General features: G+C 40.4%; 1 protein-coding gene across 1 annotated transcript; it reads right to left on the reverse strand.

Moving 5' to 3' along the window:
- Positions 1 to 255: 255 nt before the first annotated feature.
- rangap1b (Ran GTPase activating protein 1b) lies at positions 256 to 16,826 on the reverse strand. Its single transcript, XM_034134842.1, is given in 17 exon segments — positions 256 to 1,818; positions 2,999 to 3,120; positions 4,101 to 4,189; positions 4,567 to 4,669; positions 4,782 to 4,865; positions 6,686 to 6,863; positions 6,985 to 7,060; positions 8,008 to 8,107; positions 8,197 to 8,310; positions 9,461 to 9,619; positions 11,638 to 11,772; positions 12,222 to 12,401; positions 12,490 to 12,549; positions 15,174 to 15,230; positions 15,232 to 15,302; positions 15,603 to 15,721; positions 16,740 to 16,826. Coding segments are annotated over 16 exon segments (1,716 nt in total). The 5' UTR covers positions 15,715 to 15,721; positions 16,740 to 16,826; the 3' UTR covers positions 256 to 1,742.
- Positions 16,827 to 16,975: the final 149 nt, after the last annotated feature.

The following is a 16,975-nucleotide window of genomic DNA, read 5'->3' on the forward strand; positions in this document are numbered from 1 at the left end:
CCCATCCAAAACAAACTCAGTTTATCCCTTCATTCACTGACAGCCCCCCCCCCCCCACCTACCACCTTACTCTGACACAAACACGCACCTCCTACCTCTGGATTCTGTTAAAGGAATATTACACCTCCAAATTAACACCTAATTTCCACACCAAATTCTCCATTTAGGATGAACATGTCATCTTTTTAAGCTTTCTTCAAAAACAACAGTGTATAATTTCACTCCGCACACACACATTTATACACAGACGACGAGTCAGGCTTGTTGGATGAGTTATATTTCTGACAGTTAAAACACATCAAGCAATATCCTGTCCAAACAAAATGCAGTCCACATGGTCTAATGTTAATCAGAAGAGTATTTAAAGTCCTAATCCCTATTACCTTTAAATGTTCCCTTACATCACTATCTGAGGGAACACAAAGCAACTGAATTGGTGCAACACAAAGTCACATAAGAGCACATTTATGAATTATATTTATGGATAAAAAAAAACAAGAAGAGGTAAAAGTGATTGTGGTCCCCTGAGCTGTGCAGTGTTATGACTGGGATCAGTGCAGGGTATACACACATGCAGCTGTGTGTTAAGGCGTGTGTGTGTGTGTGTAGCTCATTCCTGCTCACAGTCTGATGCACACTGACGTCACTGGACCTTATGTAATGATTGCATCTCATCAATAAAACACAGCAAAATTAAGGCAGCTCTTAATTGTGATATAGATTGTAAATGTTACACTCAGTATAATTGCCCTTTTAATTTCCGTCTCCCTCTACGTTTTCACAGCAACAAATAGCAGCATATGTGAGATAATATACATACAGCAAACTTTGTGGCAGTATCAGGAAGCTGAATATCTGCAATTTCCCTCAAAATTTGCTGAACAAATCCCAAATGTATCGACACCCTGGAAATAACCTTAATGTTCCAACCCAGAGTCTCTGTAGATATGTCTCTAGAGCTGCAACGATGGGTCGATTGAGAGTAAAATAAACTCAAAATATTTTTAAAAAGGAATCATTAGTTTAGTGATGGAAGGATTTCCTCGCTTTTCTGTGTTATCTCATATTAAACTAAAAAATGTGTACTTATTTTGTTCCCAATTTTCTTACACTTACAGGTGCGTTGTGTTTGCAGCGTTCTGTTGACGCAGCTCTTTTAGTCAACGCTGCACATGTTTGGTCAAGTTGGTTAATGTTTTCTAAAGTGTTTTGGCACATTTGTGTTTTTTTATTTGCCTTTTTTCTGAAGTTGGGGGCCGTTATATCGCATTTGCACCTGTCGGGCTCCGTAAAAACCCAATCGAGCAAAACAATTTGGCAGATCAAGCGGCAATAAAAGTTATTTTTTAAGATGCAGCTCTCCCTGTCGAGCAGAGACACATTGTTGGTTTCTTTTCACAGTGAATTTGAAAGAGTTTGTATAACTGAATGCACGGCAAGATGTTACGAAACGAAAAAGGAGCCATGGTCTAATGTTAGCTCCGCTCCAGGTTACATTCTTTACACATTCACCCAAAGGTTACCTGGTGTGTATTTTCTAATATTTTTTTATTATTTCTATAAAAAAATAAGACGCAAGTATTAAGTAGAAAAAATAAAAACTAAGACATTCTGGACAGTGTTCAAAAAATATACAAATAAGAAGTGGAGAAAACAGTAAGTGGTCGTACGTGTCCCTTGTTCAAGTGTAAACCTGTTGGCAAAGACATTAAGGCGTGTGTGTGTGTGTGTGTGTGTGTTCATCAGTGGCACTTTTTCTCCAGAGTGCTGCTCAGCCTCTCACTGGCGCTGCTGCAGGACTCCAGAGCTTCACTGTTTCTGCACATTCACAAAGACAAAACGTACAAAAAGGTTACCAAACATCTTTTAAATAACTTTACAGTCGTACACTGCAGGATCAAAGATGCTCCTACCAGATGGACGGCCATTGGGGTGGAGGTTAAGGAGGGACACTGGGATTAATAATGGAAGGATTATAAAAAGGAACTGGCTGTGTGACACCCAACATAACAAAATATGGCTACTTTAAAATGAGGAATTTCTATTTTTGAAATATTCCTAGTACATGGATATTTGTCCTAAGATATATTGGACTGTATTATTGTAATATGTAGGATCAGGGGTATATGCAGGAATCCTGAAGTCAAATGTAAAACCTTTAAGACCTTTTTTATAAGACCCTTTCCATACATTTTAAAGACCTCATCGCCACTTGGAGTTTTAACCGGTTACCTTGGCGACACACTTTACCCTCACATTGACTATATACAGTATTGATTGTCCTTCCTCCTTATCTTCCAACCATTTGGACGCAGACTTGCATTTCCCCATAACGATGTTGCTTAACAACCGGCGTAAACGGACCTTCGCGCGCTATCAAGCAGTGAGCGTGCGATGTCCTGTTCAGATGACGTCAAATCCAACGGGATGCCATAAATAAACTACACAGAATCACACTACACACCTACGCAATGATTACATTCAGGCAAACTGTAGAATACAACCTCTTTGGACAATTTATATACTTATTGAAAACAAGCTACAAAATGTAATACCTTGGAAAATGCCGTTTAATACTTTTTAATAGCCTTAATTTTCGCTAAATTGATTTATCAACTTGTAATACTTTTTAAGACGCCGCGGACAACCGGAGAAAGCAGGTTTATTAAAAATCCCTTTTCTTGCTTTACTAGATACTATGTGTGCTGTTCATAATCAAATGCATCATACATTTGGGAATGCATAACTTCAGGAATATGGCAGACAACTTATCAACTTTGAATACTTTTTAAGACCCCGCGGACACCCTGTATTATTGATTTGATTTCTATACGTTTAGTTTTCCATATTCTCATGTTGAATCTCTTGGATTTGAGACCTTCTACATGTTGCGACCCCTTGTTAAAGAAACTGTTCATCTAAATTGGAATATGAATGGATGTAAAGGGGAAATGTGAGAGAATAACTAATAAAGAATACGTTTTAAAGCAGCTCGTACCTGGAGGTGAAGGTGTGGAGCAGCGAGGCCACGTGCTGCGGGAAATACTCCTGCTGCACAGCGTGCTCCAAACACAACAGCTGACCTGGGACCAGCGGCACCTTCTTCACCTTCCCCTCGCCCTGAAGTCAGAACAGATAGAAACATGAAGAAAAATATATTTGTTCTAAACTTAGATAACACACTACAGGAAAGGGAAAACCTCAAAAAGCATAAACGGGTCCTCTTTAAAGGTCACCTATCATGCTATTTTTAGGCAATAGCATAGGTCTCAGATATATAGAAATATATAAAAAACATGTCTATCAAGTGTTTTGCTCAAAATACCAAACAGATCACCCATTCTAGCCATGCCTCATATCCCTCTATTTCACTTCCTGTTTCAAAAGTGCTAATTTGAAGTATAAAGCTTAAAAAAAATTATAAGTTGATAACAAATCAAAAAGGAGGGGTCTGAGCTCATGCGGGACCCGGCAGCTACTGTCTAAACTAAATACTGCCGTGATGAAACACCATATCATGGATTATCAAGGATTGTTTCTGAAACAGTATGGAGCTCAAAGGCTTTCTCTCTTGCCGGTTATACCACAAGGTGAGTTCCTTTTTATTTCCTGCTTCTTCACACACATGCTCTCCAGTACAGGTTAGCTCTGAGTGTTAGCGATGCTAATGTAAACACCGACCATATTACGTCCAAAACAGTCGGGCATTGTTTCTGATAGCAACGTTTCTGATAGGGCCGTGGGTCCACATTTCAGATATTACTTCATATCGGACGCAAATCTGGATCAGCTCCATTGTAGCCCCGTTTTTAGAGATTTGGGTACGGAGGAAAAGAGAGAGGGTTTTATTTTCTGACGCTGCGTGAGTTCCCCGACACACCGGGGACACATCTTTATGTATAAAAGACATCAAAAAGTGCATTTTGCATGATAGGTCCCCTTTAAGACATTACTCTGGGAAATTATGACTTTTCTGTTATGTTTTCTCCAGAATATTACCCCTTTCTGGATTTGTATTAGTGATAATTGTCCTATAATGGCCCTGGGGTACATTAACCCCATTATGTCTGTGTCAGATTTAGGGAGGGACAGTTTTGTACCTTGAGGAGTCCCATCATGACGAGCAGCGTGGAGAGGAAGCAGTAAGACGAGAGGTCTGATCCAGAGAGGAGCTTCTTCAGCACAGCGTCTGTAAAACACACAGTGAGGGAGTTCATGAGAGGAGGGGTCCGTGCATACAGACTGACATCTATCAACAACAACAACAGTATTTGAACTACAAGTGGAAAACAAATGGGTGGTAGGATTAAAAAGCAGGTAAACAAATTTTTCCTCAATACAGTTCCTGGAAAAATGTAATCCAAGAACTGTTTCCACTCTAAATGTCCACATTTTAATAACTGTTCAAGGCCAAAAGAGGTCAAATCAGAAAACGGACAAAAGTCAAAAAGACTGTGTTTGTGAAGCACAGATGTTTTCTTGTCTCCAACCAAAGACTGTATGTGTAAATATTATATAATAATAATAAAGCCTTGTCCTACAAATACAAAGTAGGATTTAATTCACCAATAGTTTCAAGCACGGCTGTCTTTGTCTCTGGTTCCTCACTGTACAGAGAAGAGATTTTCAGGAGGATTTCAGCCGCCGTGTGAGGGTCAGACGCATGCACCTGGTGAGAACAACGTTTTAATAACAGATTATATCCTAAAACATCTGTTATTAAAGATTGTACAGGAGCAACAATCATCCTGCTGGGACCCTTTATATTGAGATGACTTCACCTGTTGCTGCACGTTTGTCCTCGTCTCTCCGAGCTGAAGCAGCTTCTCTGCTGAGGGGCAGCTGAGGAAGGACATGATCTCTGCCTGAGGGCGACGTGAAGACAATCAGAAACACAATGGAGTAGTGCAGTGGTGACGTATTTTTGTAAATTGACCAGGAAGTTAGCATTGCAAGGGCTCCCTAGTCAAAGCAAATTTCTTTGATTTTGGAATATTGCAGAAAATAAAAATGTTGGCAAACACACCTTTATGATACTTACACGTTTTGTTCAGCAGGATAATCTCTACATATTAACGCCACTTTTATAAAAGGTTAAGCCTACATGTAAGGCCCAGGAGTTCAAAACTTTTAATCTCAATCAGATTTTGAAATCCCATTTTTTGTGATCCAGGATCAGACAAGTCGGACAGATTTTGTCCCAGTATTTCAAAGCAATTCAGGATGGGATCACTCTGATCCAGATTCAGACTTTTCAAGATGACTAGATCCTGAATGTCAGTGCTACCGATCTCCATTTAGTGGACATGAAAAATAATACAAGACAAGAGACCACATTGCAGAGACATCTATTGTCCGTAATTACTTTTGAAAGGTGTAGACAGATGATGGACTTTTCTTTTGTTGAAGATATTTTTTCTTTAATCTAAATTACATTTGTGATTGACAAAATAGGCCACCACAAACGTGACCAAAAAATGAAAAATAAAATTGATTTGCCATGAAGGCTAAACATTGTGTATTATTTCAGTTAACAAACTTTGCCATCTGATTTATATTGAAACATATTTTTTAATAAATTGTACGGTACATTTTGCTCTGGAAATCCACTGGAAATCCACCCCTCTGGTGGGATCAAGATAATCCCAATCCTGTGTTGTCGGTATGAACCCGTTTTGAAGATTTGATCCAGATTAAAGCTTGGATTTGATTTCCTGATCTGATCGGATATCAAAGTGATCCCAATCCTGTTTTTTGGTTTTGAACTACCCAAAATCCAAATCTGATCCGATCAGATAGGGATCAAAAGTTTTGAACTACTGGGCCCAGAAGTAAAACGCTAACATCAGGCTATAAAGGAACTACAGTACTGTCACATGACTTCCTGTCACCACCGGTAAACTAAAGGTGGCTAATGTTTGGAGTAGGGCTGTGCAATTAATCGTATTTTAATCGCAATTACGATTTTGGCCTGCCACAATTACGAAAACATAATCTAAAAAAACAATTATTTTGCTTTGCTAGGTTGTGACAGTACACTGCAACATATTTGATCTAATTAATTTTGGTCTCATTTATTTGTATTCATCATATTTATATATGTTTAGTAGCTTGTGGAAGTGCGCTCCAAAATATTTGTTGATCTTGTTTATTGGTATTTATTATTTTTATATTATTTATTTAAATATATCATTTATTTTTGTATTGGTTTTTCAGTTGAATTATACGTTCAGGGTAATCAACAGTTAAAAATATACTGTTCAAATTATTATTTGTATTTGTTTTCAAGTTCAATAAATGGATGTTTTCAAAGTCAATGAATAATCGTATTTAATAATCGTGATCTCAATTATTGACCCAAATAATCGTGATTATGATTTTTGCCATAATCGCACAGCCCTAGTTTGGAGTGTCATTTAGACACTTGACATATTTTATGTTGTAAAAAAAACTTTAATATGTTGTAAGCTTGTGTGAACCACAGATCTCATTTCAGGCATCTAGCCAAAAAGCCCATTCTAAATACCATTGACTTTGAGAAAAAGCAAACCAAAAGTGTTAAAAGTGCTGACTCCTTCCTTCCTTCACCTCTCTATTTCACTAGACTAGACTAGCTTTATTGTTCAAGCTAAGCTGTTAAAATACACATGGAAACGATGGCAGGATGTAGTTTGTGTGTTCTTACTGAGCTCTGAGGTTTTTCTGGACTATCGTCTTTTTTCGTTGTTCCGTTTTCCTTCAGGATTTCTCCGTCCTCATCTTCATTGCAGTCGTCACTGGCATCCTCATCATCCTCCTCCTCCTCCTCGTTTTCATGGTCGTCTTGATCATCATCTTCGTCCTCAGGTTCTCCTTCATCATCACTACAGTAAGTCAACAAAAGCATAATTCAGCTGATCAGACTCAAGTTTTTCAAGAAAAGTAATAGGAAAATAGCTTCAGTAGTCACACACACACACACACACACACACACACACACACTACCTGAGTGACCCCAGCATGTCTCCTTTCTCCATAGCTTCCCTCAGAGCGTCACAGCCCTCCTGTCCCAGACAGTTACCTGTTAGACACACATTACATTACATTACATTACATGTCATTTGTTAGATGCTTTTATCCAAAGCGACTAACAAACATTCAGTACTGTGGACAATCCCCACAGGAGCAATTTGGGGTGAAGTGTCTTGCCCAGGGACTGCAGTGGGACTCGAACTTGCTATCCCCTGATTCAAAGTCCAGCACACTATCCACTGAACACACACGCACACATGCACAAACGCACACACACACGCCGCAGTTGGTGCTTGTGTGTGTCTCTCTCTCCCCCTGATTGTCTCCAGGTGCAGCCTCTCCCCAATCAGGGCCTCCTTAAAAGGACCTGAGGAAGGCTGCAGTGGCCTCTCTCTCCTTCTCCTCTGGCTGCATGTGTGCAGCATGTCTCTGTCTCTGTGTTCTTGTGAATTGTTAGGAGATGTGCTCCAGTTTACCTTTTTGTGTATTGTTTATTTTAGTTTGCTTTGCAAGTTGGCTGGTGAGCCCTTTTTCTTTTGTCCATTAAAAAAAAGGGCTCACCAGCCAACTTGCAAACTAAAAAAAGAGGCTGCTCCTGGAGACAATCAGAGAGAGAGACACACACACAAAAGCACACACACACAAGCACCAACTGCGGCACGTAACACACACTCTCTTCAGGTTAAAGCTAACTCCATACTGCAAGTAAAATATCACACTCATTATATTTTACAATTTCCCTTTAAATCAAACATCTTGATTAACTAATCTCAGAACTTTTCCAGGATTTTCACGGCCATATGAACTTAAGGGTGTCCATCGTCGGAAAAACTTTAATTAATTGATAATAAATATGTATTAAAAGGTAGAAATCTTAAGGGATGATAACAAATATTTTCTGTAATGGAAGTTAGCCCCTTGCAACAAAAATGATGATGGGGTCTAATAAAGTAGGAGCTGTGTTATCATGTGACTCCTGACGGTCAGTGTTCGTACCGTTCAGATCCACTTTCTCCATGTCAGGTTTGTCTCTGACGGCCTGAGCCACAACCAGAGCAGCTGCTTCTGTGATCTCACCGAACGACAGATTGATCTCCTGAACACAGGGAACATGAGAAAGCACTTTAATCAACCTGTTCACAGAGCAGACATTTACAAATGCTGAGGTTGTTTTGGTGAACTGACCTTGAGGACGGGCAGTCCCTCTCGGAGGACGGCAGCGAGGGCGATGGCTCCTTCAGAGCGGACCAGACAGTCTCCAAAGTTTATCACCTGAACGTTCCTCAGGTGCCTCAGAGCCTGAGGGAGGACGGGGAATTACAGTTTCAGTCAAAAACACTGGCTAAATATCTACTCTAGTTCTAGGCAGAGATGACAAAAGTACACACATCCTTTACTCAAGTAGAAGTACAGATACTCGTGTTTAAAAATACTCTGGTGAAAGTAGAAGTACTGACTAAACTTCTTTACTCAAGTAAAAGTAAAGAGGGCTTTGAAATGTACTTCAGTAAAAAGTACCCATAACTAGCAGCTGTTTTAAAGAGTACCTGACCTCCCTTTATATTAATAGAACAATAATGTCATTGTTAGCTAATGAATGTTTCCATGCTGAACAACGGCAACATGACAACGTTTTCATTGGTCCCTCTTCTTTAGAGAAGACCAGGAAATGATGGATACACGGATCGTGTTCAAATCAATAGGCACGCAATGACTCTAAATAATAATGATCACGCCACCAAACACACATTCAAACTAAAGGAACCAGCCTGTTTGGGAAATGTGAGAAGTAGAAAGTACAGGTATTTGTGTTCAACATGTAAGAAGTAGAAAGTACAGGTATTTGTGTTCAAAATGTAAGAAGTAGAAAGTACAGGTATTTGGGTTCAACATGTAAGAAGTAGAAAGTACAGGTATTTGGGTTCAACATGTAAGAAGTAGAAAGTACAGGTATTTGGGTTCAACATGTAATGTAAGAAGTAGAAAGTACAGGTATTTGGGTTCAACATGTAAGAAGTAGAAAGTACAGGTATTTGGGTTCAACATGTAAGAAGTAGAAAGTACAGGTATTTGGGTTCAACATGTAATGTAAGAAGTAGAAAGTACAGGTATTTGGGTTCAACATGTAAGAAGTAGAAAGTACAGGTATTTGGGTTCAACGTGTAAGAAGTAGAAAGTACAGGTATTTGGGTTCAACATGTAAGAAGTAGAAAGTACAGGTATTTGTGTTCAACATGTAAGAAGTAGAAAGTACAGGTATTTGGGTTCAACATGTAAGAAGTAGAAAGTACAGGTATTTGGGTTCAACATGTAAGAAGTAGAAAGTAAAAAGTTGTCAGAAAAATAAGTAGTGGAGTACTGATACCAGAAAAATGTACTTATGTACAGTAACGAAGTATTTGTACTCCACTACTTCCCACCTCTGGTCACAGGGATTGTGTGGACTCACCTGGGCCATGGCGATGGTTCCCCTCTTGGTGAAGGTGTTGTCGTTCAGGTTGAGGACGCGCAGATCCGGGTTGTGTCTCATGGCTGAAGCTAACGCCATCACTCCGGCGTGGTTAATGCCATTCTGAGGCATGTGGACTTCCTCCAGGCTGCCCATCAGCTTAGAAGGAGAAACCGAAGAGAGAGGAGACGAAGATGTTAAACATACAGCCATACACATTTCAAAACCGAGAAAAGCTGCATATATTTAGAATCTGGAAGTGGGAAATGTTTGGCAATTTTGCTCGTTAGATTGCTATTAAGAATGAACAGGTTATCAAATAGTTTCTAAAATGTTGCCTAAAGATGATGAGATTATGCAACAGTTAGTCAGAGTTTCACATGTTTTTATTTTCTGGATATGTTCAAAAGGGAGAGACAAAAAAACAACAAGTTATTATCATTATAAATTGTTTTAGTGTGATATATATAGTGTTGGAGATACAGGTTGCCCAAAAATGTTTGCCTTTTCCAGAAATGATGTCCATCACAAGATTCATAAAAAGCACTACTACTAGTTAATAATATATTATAAAACGGACAAGTCAAATCAAGCAATCTGATTGGTTCTTAGCCGTGATATAATGAGCGTATACCACGGGTAGAATTGTAGTTACTTTTCACAACAAGTCAGTATCCCTCCGCGTCTGAGAAAAAGCTACAACCGTTACAACTGTTACATTACGTCCGTTACGAAACTAACTAACTAACAAAGCTTAAGATGGAAACATGTAAGGGATAATGTGCAGCAAGGACTTATTGACCATTGTTAAGGACGCTCACATCTGCAGAAAGAAGTCCGGTCGATTTAACTGTATACAGTTTGGCTGAAAAGCAAACTGCATGTTCCAAACTGGAACAAGAAAACAGCGGAGAAGTAACGGGGCAGAAACCCTCCTTTTTACGCAGCGGTCCAGACATAGACATCAAACGGCAAAACATATTCAGTTGCCAGTTCCTTTGGCATTAGGGCAGGGATATCTAGATACTTTCCAAGGTTTGACATAATGAATTGTGCTACTTTTAAAGCAAGCAACGATGTTTTCAAATCTGTAATCAAAAAGGTCTGCAAAAACGCTATCGAAGCAGCTCCTGCCGTTGCTACGTAGTTCAAACGGTAACAACGGACTATTTTTGATCTGCCTGTCGGGTGTTCTTTTACCCATAATGACCGCCTCGCTGCACATTATCCCTTACTTAACTTGGCCTTACTATGGAGGAGTGGATTGAGGAGTGCGAGTGCCTATCTCCAGAACAAAAAGCACCTAAACGAAGACATGCAGAGCTACGTGAAGAGCAGGTAGACCAACTGGAAAAGTATAACCATTCAAAAGCTTTCTGATGCGGGTCTTGAAACAAAGCAGAGAAATGATGACCGTTAGTGGCCACAGGTGCGAAAGCTCTCTCCAGAGCTACTGGAAGCCGAATCTCGGGGACCGGAGAAAGTGGAGCAATATTCTCGCCACGCCAAGCAACAGCCTAGAACAACCTCAGCCTATACAAGTAACCACGCAAGCCATTCTACTGATGCTGGACAGTTTTTCAGTGGCTGCACAATAAACGGCAACATACACATTAATGTAAATAAATAGCCAAATAATGGATCAACGCTCTCTGTCTAATATGTTCGCTAGCTGTTAGTGTTCCACCTCGTTTGTTTCGTGCAGAAGGCAACGGAGGGACTATTTTATTTTGAACATCATTATTTACTAATAAAAACTATTTAAATTACAGTGTGTATTTTTCTTTCATATTGCCACACTTCGCGTCAGGCCGAACCACGCCCCTTAACTGTGATATAATAACCATATACCACGGCCTGTCGTGAGCTATTGCTTAATTATATAATAATAATATAATTTAGGGGTCAACTGTACCATTATAATATATACAGGAATATTTGCAGTTAGTAAGAATAATTATTTTCAGTTGAGAAAAACACAAAATGCATTTTCCATTCAATACACATGCTATAAATATTGTATGTGTGCTTTTCCTAACTGATAATAATTGTACACACCTGTGATTACAGATACTGTTGAGGCTTCAAAAGCATCAACAAGTATCTCTGATTTGATAGTCTAGTGTTAGTCAATGCTTTAAAAAAATATCAATCAATAAGGGGTGTTTATTTTCTACCTGAAAGGCTTTAGCGAGGGCGCTGGCTCCTTCGTTCTCCAGCCGGTTCCTCCCTGCGACGAACACTCTCAGTCTGAGAGGAGATCCGTGAGCCAAGGACTTCCTGTGGCAGTCGATCAGAGCTTCAGCCAGGATCTAATCAAACATACAGCACTGTTACAGAATGCACTGTGATGTTAGGATTCAACTTTATAGTCATTGCACAGAGTTCAACAGCTTGCATCCGACCAGAAAGTGCAAAGAGTAGTAAAGTGCATGTTGTTTCAATAACTTCACATATCAGATCAATGCACATTAATGTATAAATATGAATAAATGTCTCTGGATAAGGTGCAGATTTAGAGCATGTACATATAAGGTGCAGGGCTTATTCATATATACGTTAAACACAATTGTAATGAATAATAAATACAGACATTGTGTCGAGTCACAAGGAGTGAAAGGTCCCTGAGTGTGAGGTTGATAAACCTGCACAATTTCGCAGCGGTTTATAATAAATCAGGTGACTTGTTTCTTCCAGTTTGTTTGGGGAAAAGACAATTTACGTTTCATCTTTGAGGTGCGAGTGATTTTAACAATCTCACCTTTCCTCCTCCGATGCCCACGCCACAGTTGTTGAGCCTCAGCTCCTTCAGAGAGTGGCAGGACGGGCTCTTCAGCAGCTGCTCGACTCCCTTCACACCGTCCGGCCCGAAGGCGTTATCGCTCAGGTCCAGCTCCGTCAGCCGGGCTCCTGCAGTCATCAGAGCACTGCCCAGGGACCTCTGAGCAAGTGGGAATCAAACACTTCATCACAAAACAAATCCTGAAAACCCAGAGGATTTTAAACACCAGTGTCTCTGAAAGTCTCACCAGAGCTGTTGGGATTTCAGAGCGCAACCTTCCAGTGAACATGTCGCTCCAGTAGCATCTCTGAAAGACAATAAAATAGCTTTTAACAAGAGAGAAAACACTATTTTATTTTTGCTACAATAATAGGCAACATTTTTGAGAAAGTGACTTCAAAAACATAGCTTTGCAAGGTACAACAGGTACCACATTATAAATGGCCCGCTGGCCCGGAAGCACTATTTAGACCCCCCGGGCCAGCATAACGTACTTTCCACTTGCCCACTCGGGCCATTCAAAATATTAGTTTAAAAAATAAAAAAATAAATTAAAAAAACAGTAACGGTGCGTCTACACAGCAGCGTTAAAAAAAAATCTTGAAACGCTTCTGCCCATTCACTTTGAATGGGGTGACGTCACTTTCCCTCACTTTTCGCCGAACTGCATTGTGGGCAGGCGAGCGGAGATTTTCAGGATTTTCAGGATTAACGGACTGTCTACACAGCAGCGTTAAAAAAATCTTGGAGGTGGGCGTATCTGAAGCTTGAGGATTTTTTGCGAGCAAGGCACGAACAACCAATCCCATGAATCTCCCGCCCGCGACATACGAAGCAAAAAAGCCCGAAGTAAACTGGATATAAACTCCCCAAAACAGGCGAAAACCTACCACTGTCTCTGCCACCTCCCTCCATGCCTGGCTCCTCCGGTTTATATCCCGGTAGGTCTGGTCATAAAGCACCGGGTGATTGATTTCCTACCGCTAATTTCTCCTCCATTTTTTGGAATATGAGGAAATGACCTGCGGTATGTCTCTCCCAGCATACACGCCGTTTGATTGGCTAGAGCTTGAACTGTCAGATTTGCGTACACGGGATTTGATTGGCTGACGCTTCCACCTCAGCCTCAAAAGTTGAACATTGTTCAACTTTGAATCCTGAAAATCCTGAAAATCTCCGCTCGCCTGCCCACAATGCAGTTCGGCGAAAAGTGAGGGAAAGTGACGTCACCCCATTCAAAGTGAATGGGCAGAAGCGTTTCAAGATTTTTTTTAACGCTGCTGTGTAGACGGTCCGTCAAAGTTGAACAATGTTCAACTTTTGAGGCTGAGGTGGAAGCGTCAGCCAATCAAATCCCGTGTACGCAAATCTGACAGTTCAAGCTCAAGCCAATCAAACGGCGTGTATGCTGGGAGAGACATACCGCATATTCCAAAAAATTGAGGAGAAATTAGCGGTAGGGAATCACCCGGTGCTTTATGACCAGTCCCTATTTACCTACCGGGATATAAACCGGAGGAGCCAGGCATGGAGGGAGGTGGCAGAGACAGTGGTATGTTTTCGCCTGTTTGGGGAGTTTATATCCAGTTTACTTCAAACTGTTTTGCTTCGTATGTCGCGGGCGGGAGATTCATGTGATTGGTTGTTCGCAAAAAATCCCCAAGCTTCAGATACGCCCACCTCCAAGATTTTTTTAACGCTGCTGTGTAGACGGTCCGTAAGACATAAAATCACATTGTTAAATTGTTTCGTTTCTTAACGCTACAACATAGCGTTTCGTGAGGCGGTTGCCATTGTTGGATGAAAAGCAAACAGCTGTTTGCTGCGGAGCCTTCACTACAGACTTTCGCCCCACCACCTAACCATTCGCCAAAATGTTTTTAATACCAGCGGTAACTGGCCAAGCGCCGGGCAAAAAACAATCTTCAAATAAAAGAAAGTCACCGGAGGAGTTAAAGGAGAGTGACAGGGAGTATGAGAAGAAGAGGGAGAGAAAGTTTCAGCCACGCTAGCTTGATCGATGGAGTTGGCTTCAATATGACGATATAAACAAGGTCTTTTGTCGGCTCTGTGCATCAATGCCGACCCATTCTGACAAGCAAGTGAAGAGTAGAAAATATAAAGGTATATTGGCTTCAGGGAAATGTCCCAGCAGTTTAGGAGAATGAAGGTTCTGATCTAATCTATTACATTTCTATCTCCTGATGGCAGGAAGGCAGAAAGCGCATTATACAAATAATAATACTCATAGCAGAAATGTCACCCTCCTTTTTTTTCTTTAACAATGACCACAATATAATTATTTTAATAAACCGAATATGAACAATTGAGGGAAATGAGAAAGAACTGATGATTAAAATGTTGTAGTACAAGTAGTAATGTAGTTTGTGCATAAATTACTATTGCAACAAATGTGTTCATTTTCTTCATTATTAGAGTCGATTTTTTGGACGAATGCTCTTGGGCCAGTGGTTACAATGGTGGGGGGGGGGGGCAGTGATAATGAAAATATACAGGCCCGGAGGGCCAGTGGAATGTTACCCTTAATGTCTACCCCTGTACTTTACAATAGAAAAAGTTGAATTACAACATAGTTACCCTAGTGAAAAATCTTATTTTGTTAAAAGCTACTAAGAACATGTAGTTGTCTTAAAAACAATGACAGTCTGGTCAAAGGGGGTTTCATTAAAGTGACGAAGCAATCATCTAATACAAATAAAACATTCTTATTTGTTATGGCTAAAAACAGTTTGATCAATAAGTAGTTAACTTCACGCAAAAAATACTACTTATCATTATGCAATTAAGAATGCAGTTGAACTACCAGCAAGCTACTTTAGTGTAGTATAACTACTCGTTTTATTACATGTAGTTCATCAGTACTGCGTTTGGAGCATTCTCTGTAAATGCGGTTTATGAAAGCAGGAGTACCTGGAGATGGTCTTTGTTCTCCAGAGCTTTGGCGATGGCTTGAGCTGCTTCCACTCCCCACCGTGTTTCCCTCCAGACGCAGAGCTCTCAGACCCTGAAACTGCTCGATGTCCCGGACCAGCTCCTCCACTGAGAGAGCACAGAAACAGGCTGTCAGTCCTCTGGTGCCAACAATGCACAGTGTAGGAGGGCTATCGCTTTATGTTGGAAAAGTACGGATGCCCCATCACTGAGGATTTGGTTGAAGGAACTTTCTGGTAGTGTTGGTCTAGAAAGACTGACATGCATCCCTAAGGGCAAGCGGAAGGACTTTGTTCAGCTCTGGGAGCCGTATATATATACACATTATGAGGGATGGGAATGTGGACTGCCTCTGAAAGGAAACTGTGAAATGAAATACAATGAGAAAAGAAAAGCTGAACATCTGACCTGATTGTGCGTCGTCCAGCTTCAGTCCCAGGCCTTTAAAGCTCAACTCTCCATCCCCGACGTGGGTCTTTGAAAGAGCGTCAGCCAGCAGAGCAATGTCATCTGACGCCATGTTGACTCTATGGAGACATCCAGAAGTCAGACATTAGATATACCTTATTGACCCAAATGTGGGATTACCTCAGCAGTAGAGGTAAACAAAACTGTGATTACTGTACATACATATCGATATTGAAGGATATAGATAGATAGATAGATAGATAGAGAGAGAGAGAGGGAGAGAGGGGGATGGGTGGATGGATAGATGAATAGATAGATAGATAGATAGAGAGAGGGAGAGAGAGAGAGAGAGAGGGGGATGGATGGATAGATAGATAGATAGATAGAGAGAGAGAGAGAGAGAGAGAGAGAGAGAGAGAGAGAGAGAGAGAGAGAGAGAGATAGATAGAGAGAGATGGGAGAGAGAGAGGGGGATGGATAGATGGATAGAGGGAGAGAGAGAGAGAGGGGGATGGATGGATAGATAGATAGATAGAGAGAGAGAGAGAGAGGGATGGATGGATAGATAGATAGATAGATAGAGAGAGAGAGAGAGGGATGGATGGATGGATAGATAGATAGATGGATAGATAGATAGATAGATAGATAGATAGAAATGACACGTATCACAAGAATACACAATATAAAGTATTCTCGATGAATCAAAATGGTCTATAAAAGACAGAAAATACTTCAGCAACACAAATATAGACTTATAAAACAGGATCAGAAACACATAGGATGGGATATCAATTACAGATGTGCAAGGTGGCTGTCTATATGTATCAATAGAGTATGTCCATTGATATACAAATGGCAAGTATTTTTCTCAACATATAAAAGAGCTGATTCAAGATGTTTTGTTATATGACAGATAAGAAACAGATCATTTCCTGACAACAACAGTCATGCTGAGTTAGCTTTTTAGCCTCACCGGTGCTAGCTAGTAGAAGTGCGCAACATAGGAAACGTTGTCACAACAAGCCAACATCAAACGTAAACAACTGTGACTCTCACTGTGGCGTTTATAAAGTGTATACTGGTGTCTTATGGCTATTTGATCGGCCATACAGGTCAAATAGAAGTTTAGAAACTTACCAGAAAAAGTGATTTCCAGTTGAAAGGCAGCAGGGAACACACACGCCGCTATTACGTACAGCGCGCCGGTTGTTTGTTCACCATGTGACGTCATGACGTACAGATTTCTTCATCGTTGATTTTGTTCACGTCGGGTACAACCGTTGCACCGCCACCTGCTGTTGTTGAGGACGGAACATGACATAAGTATGAATAAATAGGGCAATACATAAATAAATACAGGAATGAATAAATGT

The sequence above is a fragment of the Trematomus bernacchii genome, unplaced genomic scaffold (genome assembly GCF_902827165.1).
Source record: "Trematomus bernacchii unplaced genomic scaffold, fTreBer1.1, whole genome shotgun sequence".
Taxonomy (NCBI): Eukaryota; Metazoa; Chordata; class Actinopteri; order Perciformes; family Nototheniidae; genus Trematomus; species Trematomus bernacchii.